This window comes from Prorops nasuta, unplaced genomic scaffold (genome assembly GCF_024137725.1).
Source record: "Prorops nasuta isolate Cenicafe-Biocafe unplaced genomic scaffold, Cenicafe_Pnas_1.2 PNAS00014, whole genome shotgun sequence".
Taxonomy (NCBI): Eukaryota; Metazoa; Arthropoda; class Insecta; order Hymenoptera; family Bethylidae; genus Prorops; species Prorops nasuta.
The window spans coordinates 662,691-678,337 of record NW_027116811.1 but is presented as its reverse complement, the minus strand read 5'-3'; the positions used below and the strand labels follow the sequence as shown (position 1 = coordinate 678,337).

The following is a 15,647-nucleotide window of genomic DNA, read 5'->3' as shown; positions in this document are numbered from 1 at the left end:
GGCGCTACCTTGATCGACACGACACGACACTACTACTGCTAGGCTAGCTACTGACTATGCGTGGTGCACTACTGTGCGCTGTGGCCGCTGTGCGCCCATAATAGACTTCGTTCGATTCGGTCCACCCGCGTGACGTTTAATCAGCTGACAGACTAGGTAGAATCATAGAAAGTTAAAAAGCTGGAGAGTACAAATAAATTTAATATTTTATTGAAGTATTTTTTGATTGAACAGAGGAAAAATGGCGCTTCATTCTGCTAGTAAAGGTAAACTGTTAGCTGTAATTGGAGATGAAGTAAGTTTACCACTTAAAAGTAAATTCTTGTTTTGTGGAAAATTAAATACTAATGCCATCATTTTTACAGGACACATGTGTTGGTTTCCTTTTAGGTGGGGTTGGTGAAATTAATAAACATCGTCAACCAAACTTTATGGTTGTTGATAAAAGTAAATAAATTTGATTTTTTTTATGCAATAGTATATTATTTTTTTATCTTTTTTATTTGATTACAGATACTGCGGTTGGTGAAATTGAGGATACTTTCAAAAGATTCATTAAACGAGATGATATTGATATAATTCTTATAAATCAAAATGTAAAAATGCTCAGTTTGTACATAGATCATTTTACAATTTAGTTTTTGATAAAAGTTAAAATATGCTTCCTTTTGTCAGGTTGCTGAAATGATTCGTCATGTTATTGATGGACACACTCAGCCTATACCTTCAGTATTAGAAATTCCAAGTAAAGATCATCCTTATGATGCTAGTAAAGATTCTATACTGAGACGTGCAAAGGTTTGCATTAACATATCATACTTTATACTTATCTGAATTTATTCTTAGCTAATATAACTTAACAAATTTTTTTAGGGTATGTTTAATCCAGAAGATATTCATTAATTGTAAGGTTTCAAAAATGTACATTAATTATCAAGATTTTATTTGTCATTTCCTTATTTTATATTGTACTAAAACGTACCCTGATACAATTTATAGAAATATCAATTATCAAACTTTTTTGTTGTAGAAATAAATATAAAGATTTACAAAATTGCATATTGTAATTTTAGTAGTTTCATGTAAACAATAAGTCATGTATAACTAGATTTATAAAGCAGAGAGATATTAATGAATAAATAAAGATGTTAAACAAACGAACTAAATTCATTATTCTATCATTGACTTTTTCTTATACTGAAAATAACTATATACTTTATATTAGTTTAAGAAACTGAATTTAATTAGGTATCTATTTATCTATTGATCTATCCTAAAAGATAGTTATTATGCTAGATCAATAAATATATACTAGGTTTATTGCTGAAAATGGAGTAAAGGATGGTTGTAACTCATTTATCTTCAAACCTCTAATATATCAATTTATTTTTTAATGCCATTTTACAATGATAATAAATAGAAGTTTTAAAAAGATTCTAAGAAAAAAATAATATATTGTTAATTTCGAAAATAAATGACTTATTTTCATATTTTTTTGTGTCTTGAGCGATATACCCTGTATTGTAAATTTTTCTTTGATTTGATTTAATGATATGGAGAAAATTTAAAATCATGTTATCCTTCAAAATAAATTTTTTCTATAACTTATTTACTTTTCATAAATTTAGATTTTATTCAGGATTGTTATATACAAATAATTATATTAGAAAACACATAATCATCAATATTATTACGCAGATGAGTATATTCACTATCTTAAAGTATTCATTATCATTCAATGCTTAAATATATTTGTATAATTTTATTTACACTCTCTCTTTATTTATAGTGACTGATCTGAATATTTCTTAAAAGATATAAAATAGTAAACTTTTCTATGTTGCACTTTTTGTGAAGGCAATTAAACACTCAGTCTTTATTACATAAATATGATAATGTGCATATAGCTGGATACAAAATTAGTTTAAAAACTTTTTTGTTAAATGTTTCTGCTGACTTTCATTTAATTTTTTAGAAATTAAACTAATGATTCTAAATCTCATCTCTATACAAGACACCTGTGGTATTTCATTCTAATTATTAAAGAAATCAAACTTTTGATATAATAACATTTAAAATAACAGTCTTAAATGGCTTGTATTATTTTTTTATTAAATAATTCTTTTTTAAGAATGCACAATTTATTATATGTGATATAATAAATAAATAAATAAATAAATAAAGATTATCTGAGATTCAAATATAGAATTTTTTAAGTTAAAAGTCTGTATCAAAAGTTTGTGTTAATGTTTCAAACTTTAATGTACATAAAGTGTACATTTAGTACTTAAATTTTTGTAATAAAACTGAAAAGAACATCATGAAATACATATCTGATATTTCTAAAAAATGCTTCAATTGTTGTGATTCTTGTTTCTACAAAGAAAACTGCAATGGTAAATCAATCATCTTTTTCTTCTCTTGAAGACATAAATAATTTTTGTATAGCATGTGTGGATTTAACTGAAAAGTAAAAAATTTACTTTCAAATAAAATATAAATAATTTTATTGATATATTATTAATGTAATGTTACTATTCATCTTAATAAAAAAGAAGTATACAAACCATTTAATTTCTGGAACCACTTTGGCTTATCTTTCCATACAACTCCTACAAAATATGCAGGAACTCCAGAAACTGTAATGGCAAGACCAATAAAAACTTCATATGGCCTTTCATAACAAGGTACTAGAACCAAAAATATACAAATAGCTACAAAAGTGATTGGAATCCATAATGGTACTTTTATTGGTCTTTCAAGTTTAGGCTTTTTGTATCTGAGCCATAAAATTCCAGCTACAGAAAGCATAATAAAAAAGGATTCTACAATACTGCAGTATGTAATTAGTACAAATATATCACTTGTGCATAGCATTATTAAGGATAAAATGCACTGAAAGAAATAACGTTAATGAATAAATATATCTTGCCAAGGTTTATTAAAGCATTTAAATAGTTACCAAAAATACTAAGGCAGGTGTTGGTGTAAATCTCTCGACATGGATATGACTTAAAAATGAAGGAAAATGACCATTTCTTGCACCAACAAAACACATCCTAGAAGAAGTCATAATATGAACACTTAACCCTCCAAAAGCAGATATAGCTACCATTACAGGTATTATCCATGCCATAACACCAAGTATCTGATCTCCGAATGTCTGCAAATAATTTTAACAAAATCTATGTTATAATCAGCTATAAATTAAAGAAGCCACAACTGAAACAATAAATAAATGTATAAATATTTCTATTCTACAGACCACTGCAATTGCATGGGATGATATCATAGCAGTTGGCGTAAGGACACTTAAATAAGCTACATTAGCCATTACATAGATTAAAGTTACTAATGGCAGTGATATGTAAATAGCTCTAGGAAGATTCCTGTAAAAAATACAAAAATAAAGTCTCTTATATATGTAACTCCATTCTTTTAATTCTATATTCCTTATATGTATACTTACACATAAGGATTTTTTAGTTCTTCAGTCATAAAATTTAAGTAATTCCAACCAGAATATGAAAATATACCAGAATAAAAAGCCACTGCTATTTTTCCTGCATCAGAGTTTGTACCTTCAAAAGCATTATGGAGATTTTCTGTATGTCCTATATAATTTTAAATAAATAAACAAATGTTCACAAAGTATAATACAGTTTAAATATAAACAGTAATCAAAATAAATTACCTGTTATCAACCAGGTTAAACCAGCAAAAATTATAATTACAAGAGCACCAACCTTAGCAAACATGAATACATTCTGCATTTTTGATGTCTCTTTTACATCATAGCAATTAGCAAATGTTAAAATACCTAAAAAAAAAAATAATTGTTTTAACATTGAAGTTTATCAGTTTGTTACTGAATAAAAGAAATGTTTTTATTACATATTACTGCTGCTGCAAGAAGACGTGTGCTACTATCTGGTATAGGACAATTTGGGAAAAATGGTTGTAAGACATATTGAGCAAAAGTCAATCCCATGATTGCATTTGTAGTAGGTCTAAAGCAAATAGCAATTGACTAATTAATAAGATAATCAATGTTAATAATTAAATGTAACTTTAAATTTAATTGATTTTATATTCTTAGCTTACACAAAAATTAAATTAGCAGCCCACAGATATAAGAAAGCAGGCAAAGGACCAAATGCTTCATGTATATAAGCATAATCTCCACCACTTTTAGGTATGCTGGTGCCCAGTTCAGCATAGCACAAAGCCCCAATCATAGACAGTAGACCACATAAGACCCAAATAATAATAGAAACACCAACACTACCAACTTCTTGTATTACACCCTTAGGAGATATAAAAATTCCTAAAATTTATTTAGTCTAATAGATATACGACCTTAAAATATTCTTGTCAAATATAAGCTTTACATATAGAGGGTGTTTCAGATAAAACTCCCCAGACCATTGACATAACATTGACATGACATGCTGTTTAACTTCGTAATTATAAGAGAGCAATTTTTATTATAAGACTTTTTTGAATGCAAATCAAAATATGCTTCAAAAAAGTCTTATAGCAAAAACTGCTAACTGCTAACTCTTGTAGTTACGAAGTTAAACAGCATGTTATGTCAATGTTCTGGGCTATTTTATCTGAAATACCCTTTATATAAGCTATCTCAATAGCTTATATACACTAGACATGATGCAAAAAATTAATTGAAAACAGTATATGGAATAATACCTGAACCAAAAATAATTCCTAATATTATAGCCACTCCTTCCAGCAGCCCAAGTTGTTTTTTCATTTGAACCTTATCATCTTTATCTTTTGCTTTCAAATCTGCTTCTTTTTCAAATAATTTTCTTCCCATTTTAATTATCTATAACCTTATGCACTTCATAAATACAATTTATACCTCCTTAGAGAAATCGAACTTGTCAAATAATAATTTAAAATGGATCTAAAATTAATTTTTATTATTTTTATTTATTAACATTTGATGAGCAGCATGTGCTCCATCATCGAGTAAATTTACTTTAAAAATCTTTACAATTTTATAAAACGAATGAATATTATGGTTTTCAGTTTATTTTATTTACCTTTGATTATAATCAGTCGAATTTCTTTAGGAGAGCAAAGCTATATAAAAGCTTGATCGTTGTACTACACAAATTTTATCGGATCTGACTAAACGCCGACCGAACATGTGAGAAATGCACAGTGCACATAACCGTCAGGCGTCAGCTTAACCTAACTATTTTCGTCCCGATTAATCAGATTTGGAATCGGAGCAACATAACTGAAGTTAGTTTTTAGTCAGCAGTTAAGGGTTAAGGTATGTTTTCATCGTGTTAATCGTCATTCGCACTTTTGGCAGATGCAAGATGCAAGTAATCGCCAAGTATGGCTTTTCCTAACTTTTTGATGCATTTAGGAACCACTTTGAAAAGACACCATCGCTCTTATTACGCGCATTAGAGACAAATGCTGAGGGAGCGGTGTATGTTATTGGCTATTACTCTTAGATCCTATAATTTTATACAATAGAAGTAGAAGTTTAAAAAGAATTACTCAACAGTTCCGCAACTGTTGTCACTACTGAATGCAACCTATGTAACTCGTCTTCCAGTGGGAAATTGAATCGTGTGTGGTTCGGCTAGTTTCACTCTGTAATTTAACATGGAAAATGATATACTACACTATAGTTAAAAGCACACACAATTCAATTTCCCACTGTGTATATACACAATGGGAAATTAAATCGTATGTAGCTCAGGCCTCAGATAGTGTAGTAATGGATTAAATAATATAATTCAACCCGGGAATGAAAACTATAGTATAGTTAAGGTGTGGTGTGCTCTTGGCACTTCTACAAGATTCCAAAAGACCAGAAAATGAATTCGAATCATTTACTAGTCGGAAAGGATCTTGTAGAAGTGAGCCTCCCCACCACGACAAGGTGGCACACCGTCGGGGAGGGAGGCGGCGCCGCCTCATCTGAAACAAAAAGAAAAAATCAAAATAAAATTGAAAAAACGAGTATTCAACCCGAAATGTAGAAAGATTTTCAAGGAAAATATTTCTACATTTCAGATTATAATAGAAAATTTCAAGGACAGACAAAGATATAAATTAATTAGCATGCTACAAAAAGTAAGTGAATAGAGAAGCTAACGAAATTGTTACTTCTTTCCAGGGGTTAGTTGAGAAGCTTCCTCCTCTCGAGCGTGAATATTAATTCACACAAAGGTCAACCAGATCATGACTGATACTCTCCTCAGTGACTAATTACCCTTACTTTCTTTGTCCCTTGGTGTGGATCCGAGTTGTCACACGAAGAACTACTACGTCGAGGAAACGATTTACACATCAATAAAGATGGACCCCTATTAGGTGAACTTAATGAGCCAACGTCGAGAGTCCACAAGGACAAAGTAAGTAAGGGTTGATAGTCACTGAAGGAGGATCGGCCCGAGCCAGTTAACACTCGAGAGTCCACTTCTCAGCAAACATCTGTACTTGAATTAACAAAGAAAAGAAATAATAAAAATAAATTTGCCTATCCTTGAAATTATTTAAATAAATGGGGACTTAAGTAAACGGACAGTGTTTACTCCCTACTCCTTGATAGCCTAGGCCTACAAGAGTCCTTCCTAAAACATAAAATAAATTAAACAAGTATGAGAAATAGGAAAAGAAATTATTTGCCAGTATGTCCTCCTCCGACGACGGCTCGATTCCAAGCAACGGTTTGACTTGGTCCAATCCAGGTTAGAAACGGCGCATGATTGGTGTAGATTCGTATAGGATTTATATTGATATTGGTCAATGTGGTCACTACCCATGGTCCTCTCCCGATCTAACTGAAACAAAAAGAAAAAACCAAAATAAAATTGAAAAAACGAGTATTCAACCCGAAATGTGGAAAGATTTTCAAGGAAAATATTTCTACATTTCAGATTATAATAGAGAATTTCAAGGACAGACAAAGATATAAATTAATTAGCATGCTACAAAAAGTGAGTGAATAGAGAAGCTAACGAAATTGTTACTTCTTTCCAGCGGTTAGTTGAGAAGCTTCCTCCTCTCGAGCGTGAATATTAATTCACACAAAGGTCAACCAGATCATGACTGATACTCTCCTCAATGACTAATTACCCTTACTTTCTTTGTCCCTTGGTGTGGATCCGAGTTGTCACACGAAGAACTACTACGTCGAGGAAACGATTTACACACCAATAAAGATGGACCCCTATTAGGTGAACTTAATGAGCCAACGTCGAGAGTCCACAAGGACAAAGTAAGTAAGGGTTGATAGTCACTGAAGGAGGATCGGCCCGAGCCAGTTAACACTCGAGAGTCCACTTCTCAGCAAACATCTGTACTTGAATTAACAAAGAAAGGAAATAATAAAAATAAATTTGCCTATCCTTGAAATTATTTAAGTAAATGGGGACTTAAGTAAACGGACAGTGTTTACTCCCTATTCCTTGATAGCCTTGGCCTACAAGAGTCCTTCCTAAAACATAAAATAAATTAAACAAGTATGAGAAATAGGAAAAGAAATTATTTGCCAGTATGTCCTCCTCCGACGACGGCTCGATTCCAAGCAACGGTGTGACTTGGTCCAATCCAAGTTGGAAACGGCGCATGATTGGTGTAGATTCGTATAGGATTTATATTGATATTGGTCAATATGGTCACTACCCATGGTCCTCTCCCGATCTAACTGAAACAAAAAGAAAAAACCAAAATAAAATTGAAAAAACGAGTATTCAACCCGAAATGTGGAATGATTTTCAAGGAAAATATTTCTACATTTCAGATTATAATAGAGAATTTCAAGGACAGACAAATATATAAATTAATTAGCATGCTACAAAAAGTGAGTGAATAGAGAAGCTAACGAAATTGTTACTTCTTTCCAGCGGTTAGTTGAGAAGCTTCCTCCTCTCGAGCGTGAATATTAATTCACACAAAGGTCAACCAGATCATGACTGATACTCTCCTCAGTGACTAATTACCCTTACTTTCTTTGTCCCTTGGTGTGGATCCGAGTTGTCACACGAAGAACTACTACGTCGAGGAAACGATTTACACATCAATAAAGATGGACCCCTATTAGGTGAACTTAATGAGCCAACGTCGAGAGTCCACAAGGACAAAGTAAGTAAGGGTTGATAGTCACTGAAGGAGGATCGGCCCGAGCCAGTTAACACTCGAGAGTCCACTTCTCAGCAAACATCTGTACTTGAATTAACAAAGAAAGGAAATAATAAAAATAAATTTGCCTATCCTTGAAATTATTTAAATAAATGGGGACTTAAGTAAACGGACAGTGTTTACTCCCTACTCCTTGGTAGCCTTGGCCTACAAGAGTTCTTCCTAAAACATAAAATAAATTAAACAAGTATGAGAAATGGGAAAAGAAATTATTTGCCAGTATGTCCTCCTCCGACGACGGCTCGATTCCGAATGACGGTTTGACTCAGTTTAACCTAGGGTGGAAATTGGCGCATGATTGGTGTCGTTTCGTTATAGGGTATATATCGATATTGGACAATGGGTCATCAATGCTCCTTTTGCGCTCGACCTGAAACAAAACAAAAAATTAGAATAAATTTAAAAAAACGAGTATTCAACACGAAATGTGGAAGGATTTTCAAGGAAAATTTTTCTACATTTCAGATTATAATAGAGAATTTCAAGGACAGACAAAGATATAAATTAATTAGCATGCTACAAAAAGTAAGTGAATAGAGAAGCTAACGAAATTGTTACTTCTTTCCAGCGGTTAGTTGAGAAGCTTCCTCCTCTCGAGCGTGAATATTAATTCACACAAAGGTCAACCAGATCATGACTGATACTCTCCTCAGTAACTAATTACCCTTACTTTCTTTGTCCCTTGGTGTGGATCCGAGTTGTCACACGAAGAACTACTACGTCGAGGAAACGATTTACACATCAATAAAGATGGACCCCTATTAGGTGAACTTAATGAGCCAACGTCGAGAGTCCACAAGGACAAAGTAAGTAAGGGTTGATAGTCACTGAAGGAGGATCGGCCCGAGCCAGTTAACACTCGAGAGTCCACTTCTCAGCAAACATCTGTACTTGAATTAACAAAGAAAGGAAATAATAAAAATAAATTTGCCTATCCTTGAAATTATTTAAATAAATGGGGACTTAAGTAAACGGACAGTGTTTACTCCCTACTCCTTGGTAGCCTTGGCCTACAAGAGTTCTTCCTAAAACATAAAATAAATTAAACAAGTATGAGAAATGGGAAAAGAAATTATTTGCCAGTATGTCCTCCTCCGACGACGGCTCGATTCCGAATGACGGTTTGACTCAGTTTAACCTAGGGTGGAAATTGGCGCATGATTGGTGTCGTTTCGTTATAGGGTATATATCGATATTGGACAATGGGTCATCAATGCTCCTTTTGCGCTCGACCTGAAACAAAACAAAAAATTAGAATAAATTTAAAAAAACGAGTATTCAACACGAAATGTGGAAGGATTTTCAAGGAAAATTTTTCTACATTTCAGATTATAATAGAGAATTTCAAGGACAGACAAAGATATAAATTAATTAGCATGCTACAAAAAGTAAGTGAATAGAGAAGCTAACGAAATTGTTACTTCTTTCCAGCGGTTAGTTGAGAAGCTTCCTCCTCTCGAGCGTGAATATTAATTCACACAAAGGTCAACCAGATCATGACTGATACTCTCCTCAGTAACTAATTACCCTTACTTTCTTTGTCCCTTGGTGTGGATCCGAGTTGTCACACGAAGAACTACTACGTCGAGGAAACGATTTACACATCAATAAAGATGGACCCCTATTAGGTGAACTTAATGAGCCAACGTCGAGAGTCCACAAGGACAAAGTAAGTAAGGGTTGATAGTCACTGAAGGAGGATCGGCCCGAGCCAGTTAACACTCGAGAGTCCACTTCTCAGCAAACATCTGTACTTGAATTAACAAAGAAAGGAAATAATAAAAATAAATTTGCCTATCCTTGAAATTATTTAAATAAATGGGGACTTAAGTAAACGGACAGTGTTTACTCCCTACTCCTTGATAGCCTTGGCCTACAAGAGTCCTTCCTAAAACATAAAATAAATTAAACAAGTATGAGAAATAGGAAAAGAAATTATTTGCCAGTATGTCCTCCTCCGACGACGGCTCGATTCCGAATGACGGTTTGACTCAGTTTAACCTAGGGTGGAAATTGGCGCATGATTGGTGTCGCTTCGTTATAGGGTATATATCGATATTGGACAATGGGTCATCAATGCTCCTTTTGCGCTCGACCTGAAACGAAACAAAAAATTAGAATAAATTTAAAAAAACGAGTATTCAACACGAAATGTGGAAGGATTTTCAAGGAAAATTTTTCTACATTTCAGATTATAATAGAGAATTTCAAGGACAGACAAAGATATAAATTAATTAGCATGCTACAAAAAGTAAGTGAATAGAGAAGCTACCGAAATTGTTACTTCTTTCCAGCGGTTAGTTGAGAAGCTTCCTCCTCTCGAGCGTGAATATTAATTCACACAAAGGTCAACCAGATCATGACTGATACTCTCCTCAGTAACTAATTACCCTTACTTTCTTTGTCCCTTGGTGTGGATCCGAGTTGTCACACGAAGAACTACTACGTCGAGGAAACGATTTACACATCAATAAAGATGGACCCCTATTAGGTGAACTTAATGAGCCAACGTCGAGAGTCCACAAGGACAAAGTAAGTAAGGGTTGATAGTCACTGAAGGAGGATCGGCCCGAGCCAGTTAACACTCGAGAGTCCACTTCTCAGCAAACATCTGTACTTGAATTAACAAAGAAAGGAAATAATAAAAATAAATTTGCCTATCCTTGAAATTATTTAAATAAATGGGGACTTAAGTAAACGGACAGTGTTTACTCCCTACTCCTTGATAGCCTTGGCCTACAAGAGTCCTTCCTAAAACATAAAATAAATTAAACAAGTATGAGAAATAGGAAAAGAAATTATTTGCCAGTATGTCCTCCTCCGACGACGGCTCGATTCCGAATGACGGTTTGACTCAGTTTAACCTAGGGTGGAAATTGGCGCATGATTGGTGTCGCTTCGTTATAGGGTATATATCGATATTGGACAATGGGTCATCAATGGTCCTTTTGTTCTCGACCTGAAACAAAAAAAATAAATTAGAATAAATTTAAAAAAACGAGTATTCAACACGAAATGTGGAAGGATTTTCAAGGAAAATTTTTCCGTATTTCAGTTTATAGTTTGGAATTTCAAGAACGACCAAAAATAATATTTAATACAAGTATTCTATCAAAAATAATTGAATAAGAAAAAGAGAAAGTAGTATTTGATTCTAGTTATTAATTGAGAAACTTTTATCTAACGAGAGTGAACGTTAATCAAATTAAGATATGCCTTTATTAGCTGAACTGGACATGTGAGAAGAGAGAATCACCTTGGAGAATGATGTTAAGGGATGCCCTTTATTTAAAAAGAATTAAGAAACTCGAAAATGATACCCTTCCTAATACCGAAAACAATAATATCTATACTTAATTCGCAAAGCTAAAGAGCCTATATATAACGCAAATCTAAACTTAAATAAAATACAGAATACACGCGCCTAATAGAGATAGACGCAACATAAGATCTGAAAAAAACATGAAAACAAAAACAAGAAATAATTTCAACCGAAGCAGGCCCAACTGCAACCTAACGGTAGGTTTTCGGTCATTCTTCAGATAATAAAAAAAAAATTCCACGGTTTTACCCGTGGGACTCACTCATTCGGCGAATTCCCAGCTTTAATCCATACATATTCTGCAATGATATCGAAGATGGAGATGAAGACGCTGACGATAATCACTCGCGAAAAAAGGATTTTTCAAACGGCACTGCCCGATGCGATTGTTTTTAACATACACTACGCGCAACAACCGCACTACGCGACCAATACTTATCGACTGACACTTAGAGACTCGGATTTATCAAACGGCACTGCGCGACGCGAATTTTGTTTAACGTACATTACGCGACGAATACTTTTCAATTGATACTACCCGACTCTGATTTTTCAAACGACACTGCGCGACGCGAATATTATTTTAACGTATACTACGCGGGACAACCGCACACCGCGACGAACACTTATCGACTGACCCTACGAAACTCGAATTTTTCAAACGGCACTGCGCGACGCGAATTTTTATTTTAAAGTATACTACGCGGGACATCCGCACTTCGCGACGAACACTTATCGACTGACACTACGAATCTCGGATTTTTCAAACGGCACTGCGCGACGCGAATTTTATTTTAAAGTATACTACGCGGGATATCCTTACTCCGCGACGAAAACTTATCGATTGACACTACAAATCTCGGATTTTTCAAACGGCACTGCGCGACGCGAATTTTATTTTAAAGTATACTACGCGGGACATCCGCACTCCGCTACGAACACTTATCGACTGACACTACGAAACTCGAATTTTTCAAACGGCACTGCGCGACGCGAATTTTATTTTAAAGTATACTACGCGGGATATCCTTACTCCGCGACGAAAACTTATCGATTGACACTACAAATCTCGGAGTTTTCAAACGGCACTGCTCGACGCGAATTTTATTTTAAAGTATACTACGCGGGACAACCGCACACCGCGACGAACACTTATCGACTGACCCTACGAAACTCGAATTTTTCAAACGGCACTGCGCGACGCGAATTTTTATTTTAAAGTATACTACGCGGGACATCCGCACTTCGCGACGAACACTTATCGACTGACACTACGAATCTCGGATTTTTCAAACGGCACTGCGCGACGCGAATTTTATTTTAAAGTATACTACGCGGGATATCCTTACTCCGCGACGAAAACTTATCGATTGACACTACAAATCTCGGATTTTTCAAACGGCACTGCGCGACGCGAATTTTATTTTAAAGTATACTACGCGGGACATCCGCACTCCGCTACGAACACTTATCGACTGACACTACGAAACTCGAATTTTTCAAACGGCACTGCGCGACGCGAATTTTTATTTTAAAGTATACTACGCGGGACATCCGCACTCCGCTACGAACACTTATCGACTGACACTACGAAACTCGAATTTTTCAAACGGCACTGCGCGACGCGAATTTTATTTTAAAGTATACTACACGGGACATCCGCCCTCCGCGACGAACACTTATCGACTGACAGTACAAAACTCGGATTTTTCAAATGGCACTGCGCGACGCGAATTTTTATTTTAAAGTATACTACGCGGGACATCCGCACTCCGCGACGAACACTTATCGATTGACACTACGAATCTCGGATTTTTCAAACGGCACTGCGCGACGCGAATTTTATTTTAAAGTATAATACGCGAGACATCCGCCCTCCGCGACGAACACTTATCGAGTGACAGTACAAAACTCGGATTTCTCAAATGGCACTGCGCGACGCGAATTTTTTTTTTAAAGTATACTACGCGGGACATCCGCACTCCGCGACGAACACTTATCGACTGACACTACAAATCTCGGATTTTTCAAACGGCACTGCGCGACGCGAATTTTATTTTAAAGTATACTACGCGGGACATCCGCACTCCGCTACGAACACTTATCGACTGACACTACGAAACTCGAAATTTTCAAAGGGCACTGCGCGACGCGAATTTTTATTTTAAAGTATACTACGCGGGACATCCGCACTCCGCGACGAACACTTATCGACTGACACTACGAATCTCGGATTTTTCAAACGGCACTGCGCGACGCGAATTTTTATTTTAAAGTATACTACGCGGGACATCCGCACTTCGCGACGAACACTTATCGACTGACACTACGAATCTCGGATTTTTCAAACGGCACTGCGCGACGCGAATTTTATTTTAAAGTATACTACGCGGGACATCCGCACTCCGCGACGAACACTTATCGACTGACACTACAAATCTCGGATTTTTCAAACGGCACTGCGCGATGCGAATTTTATTTTAAAGTATACTACGCGGGACATCCGCACTCCGCTACGAACACTTATCGACTGACACTACGAATTTCGAATTTTTCAAACGGCACTGCGCGACGCGACTTTTATTTTAAAGTATACTACGTGGGACATCCGCACTCCGCTACGAACACTTATCGACTGACACTACGAAACTTGGATTTTTCAAATGGCACTGCGCGACGCGAATTTTTATTTTAAAGTATACTACGCGGGACATCCGCACTCCGCGACGAACACTTATCGATTGACACTACGAATCTCGGATTTTTCAAACGGCACTGCGCGACGCGAATTTTATTTTAAAGTATACTACGCGGGACATCCGCCCTCCGCGACGAACACTTATCGACTGACAGTACAAAACTCGGATTTTTCAAATGGCACTGCGCGACGCGAATTTTTATTTTAAAGTATACTACGCGGGACATCCGCACTCCGCGACGAACACTTATCGATTGACACTACGAATCTCGGATTTTTCAAACGGCACTGCGCGACGCGAATTTTATTTTAAAGTATAATACGCGAGACATCCGCCCTCCGCGACGAACACTTATCGACTGACAGTACAAAACTCGGATTTCTCAAATGGCACTGCGCGACGCGAATTTTTATTTTAAAGTATACTACGCGGGACATCCGCACTCCGCGACGAACACTTATCGACTGACACTACAAATCTCGGATTTTTCAAACGGCACTGCGCGACGCGAATTTTATTTTAAAGTATACTACGCGGGACATCCGCACTCCGCTACGAACACTTATCGACTGACACTACGAAACTCGAAATTTTCAAAGGGCACTGCGCGACGCGAATTTTTATTTTAAAGTATACTACGCGGGACATCCGCACTCCGCGACGAACACTTATCGACTGACACTACGAATCTCGGATTTTTCAAACGGCACTGCGCGACGCGAATTTTATTTTAAAGTATACTACGCGGGACATCCGCACTCCGCGACGAACACTTATCGACTGACACTACGAAACTCGAATTTTTCAAACGTCACTGCGCGACGCGAATTTTATTTTAACGTATACTACGCGGGACATCAGCACTCCGCGACGAACACTTATCGACTGACACTACGAATCTCGGATTTTTCAAACGGCACTGCGCGACGCGAAATTATTAAACGCGCACTCTCACGCCGTAGTGATGTCGCCCACCACAGTAACAGAAATAAATTATTTCATTTAATTTTATATAGTTAATTTTCATTTATTTAACTTTAAAATTATAAAAGTAAAACTGATAGATTAGAAGGTTGAGGTTCACCAAGTCCGGCTTGAGGGCTAATCGGGCTAAACTCATACAGCTCATGTAACGGAAACTATACTACTTTAGCCCTAAAGTATACCATATTAGCCCGGCTAGCCATCAAGCCGGACTTGGTGAACCTCACCCTAAGAGCCAGTGAAAAAGCATTTTAACGGGATCCCTCACGCGTGCTTTACCAAGAGTACAAGTCAATAAACAATTCGTTTAATAAAAGTCTAATGCGAAACAAATTGTAAAAACGGGTTTCTTTATGACAAGGTGCCAATTCTAACGAGTCAATCGAGCTTAAAAAAAATTCAAATCCGATGAAGAATAGCGCTGTACCACTGTCCCGCGTTCTTGAAGTGGA

The 15,647-nt window shown here is 35.8% G+C and overlaps 2 protein-coding genes across 3 annotated transcripts; one reads left to right on the top strand and one right to left on the bottom strand.

The window, feature by feature from the left end:
• The first annotated feature begins 58 nt into the window (after positions 1-58).
• Positions 59-1,156, top strand: Vha14-1 (V-type proton ATPase subunit Vha14-1). Its single transcript, XM_066735708.1, has 6 exons — positions 59-156; positions 235-295; positions 366-447; positions 514-596; positions 676-798; positions 874-1,156. The coding sequence occupies exons 2-6, from the start codon at positions 242-244 to the stop codon at positions 901-903; spliced, it is 372 nt and encodes a 123-aa protein (XP_066591805.1). The 5' UTR covers positions 59-156; positions 235-241; the 3' UTR covers positions 904-1,156.
• A 467-nt stretch (positions 1,157-1,623) lies between these two features.
• gb (genderblind) lies at positions 1,624-5,906 on the bottom strand. Of its 2 annotated transcripts, XM_066735027.1 has the most exons (10): positions 5,067-5,906; positions 4,708-4,927; positions 4,105-4,327; positions 3,895-4,010; positions 3,695-3,820; positions 3,470-3,614; positions 3,266-3,389; positions 2,963-3,163; positions 2,568-2,895; positions 1,624-2,463 (listed from the first exon to the last, which is right to left on the bottom strand). In XM_066735027.1, the coding sequence occupies exons 2-10, from the start codon at positions 4,835-4,837 to the stop codon at positions 2,402-2,404; spliced, it is 1,455 nt and encodes a 484-aa protein (XP_066591124.1). In that variant the 5' UTR covers positions 4,838-4,927; positions 5,067-5,906; the 3' UTR covers positions 1,624-2,401. The 2 variants fall into 2 exon arrangements, with proteins under 2 accessions (XP_066591124.1, XP_066591125.1); XM_066735028.1 differs by lacking the exon at positions 5,067-5,906 and having other exon boundaries at positions 4,105-4,307; positions 4,708-4,844.
• Positions 5,907-15,647: the final 9,741 nt, after the last annotated feature.

Excerpts from the sequence above, each read along its gene's own strand:
- Vha14-1 (XM_066735708.1), top strand. The coding sequence starts at position 242 with ATGGCGCTTCATTCTGCTAGTAAAGGTAAACTGTTAGCTGTAATTGGA. Across the intron at positions 448-513 it reads CTTTATGGTTGTTGATAAAA|ATACTGCGGTTGGTGAAATT; the intron begins GTAAATAAATTT and ends ATTTGATTACAG. Across the intron at positions 597-675 it reads TAATTCTTATAAATCAAAAT|GTTGCTGAAATGATTCGTCA; the intron begins GTAAAAATGCTC and ends TCCTTTTGTCAG.
- gb (XM_066735027.1), bottom strand. The coding sequence starts at position 4,837 with ATGGGAAGAAAATTATTTGAAAAAGAAGCAGATTTGAAAGCAAAAGAT. Across the intron at positions 4,328-4,707 it reads AGGAATTATTTTTGGTTCAG|GAATTTTTATATCTCCTAAG; the intron begins GTATTATTCCAT and ends AATAAATTTTAG. Across the intron at positions 4,011-4,104 it reads GCTGCTAATTTAATTTTTGT|ACCTACTACAAATGCAATCA; the intron begins GTAAGCTAAGAA and ends TATTTGCTTTAG.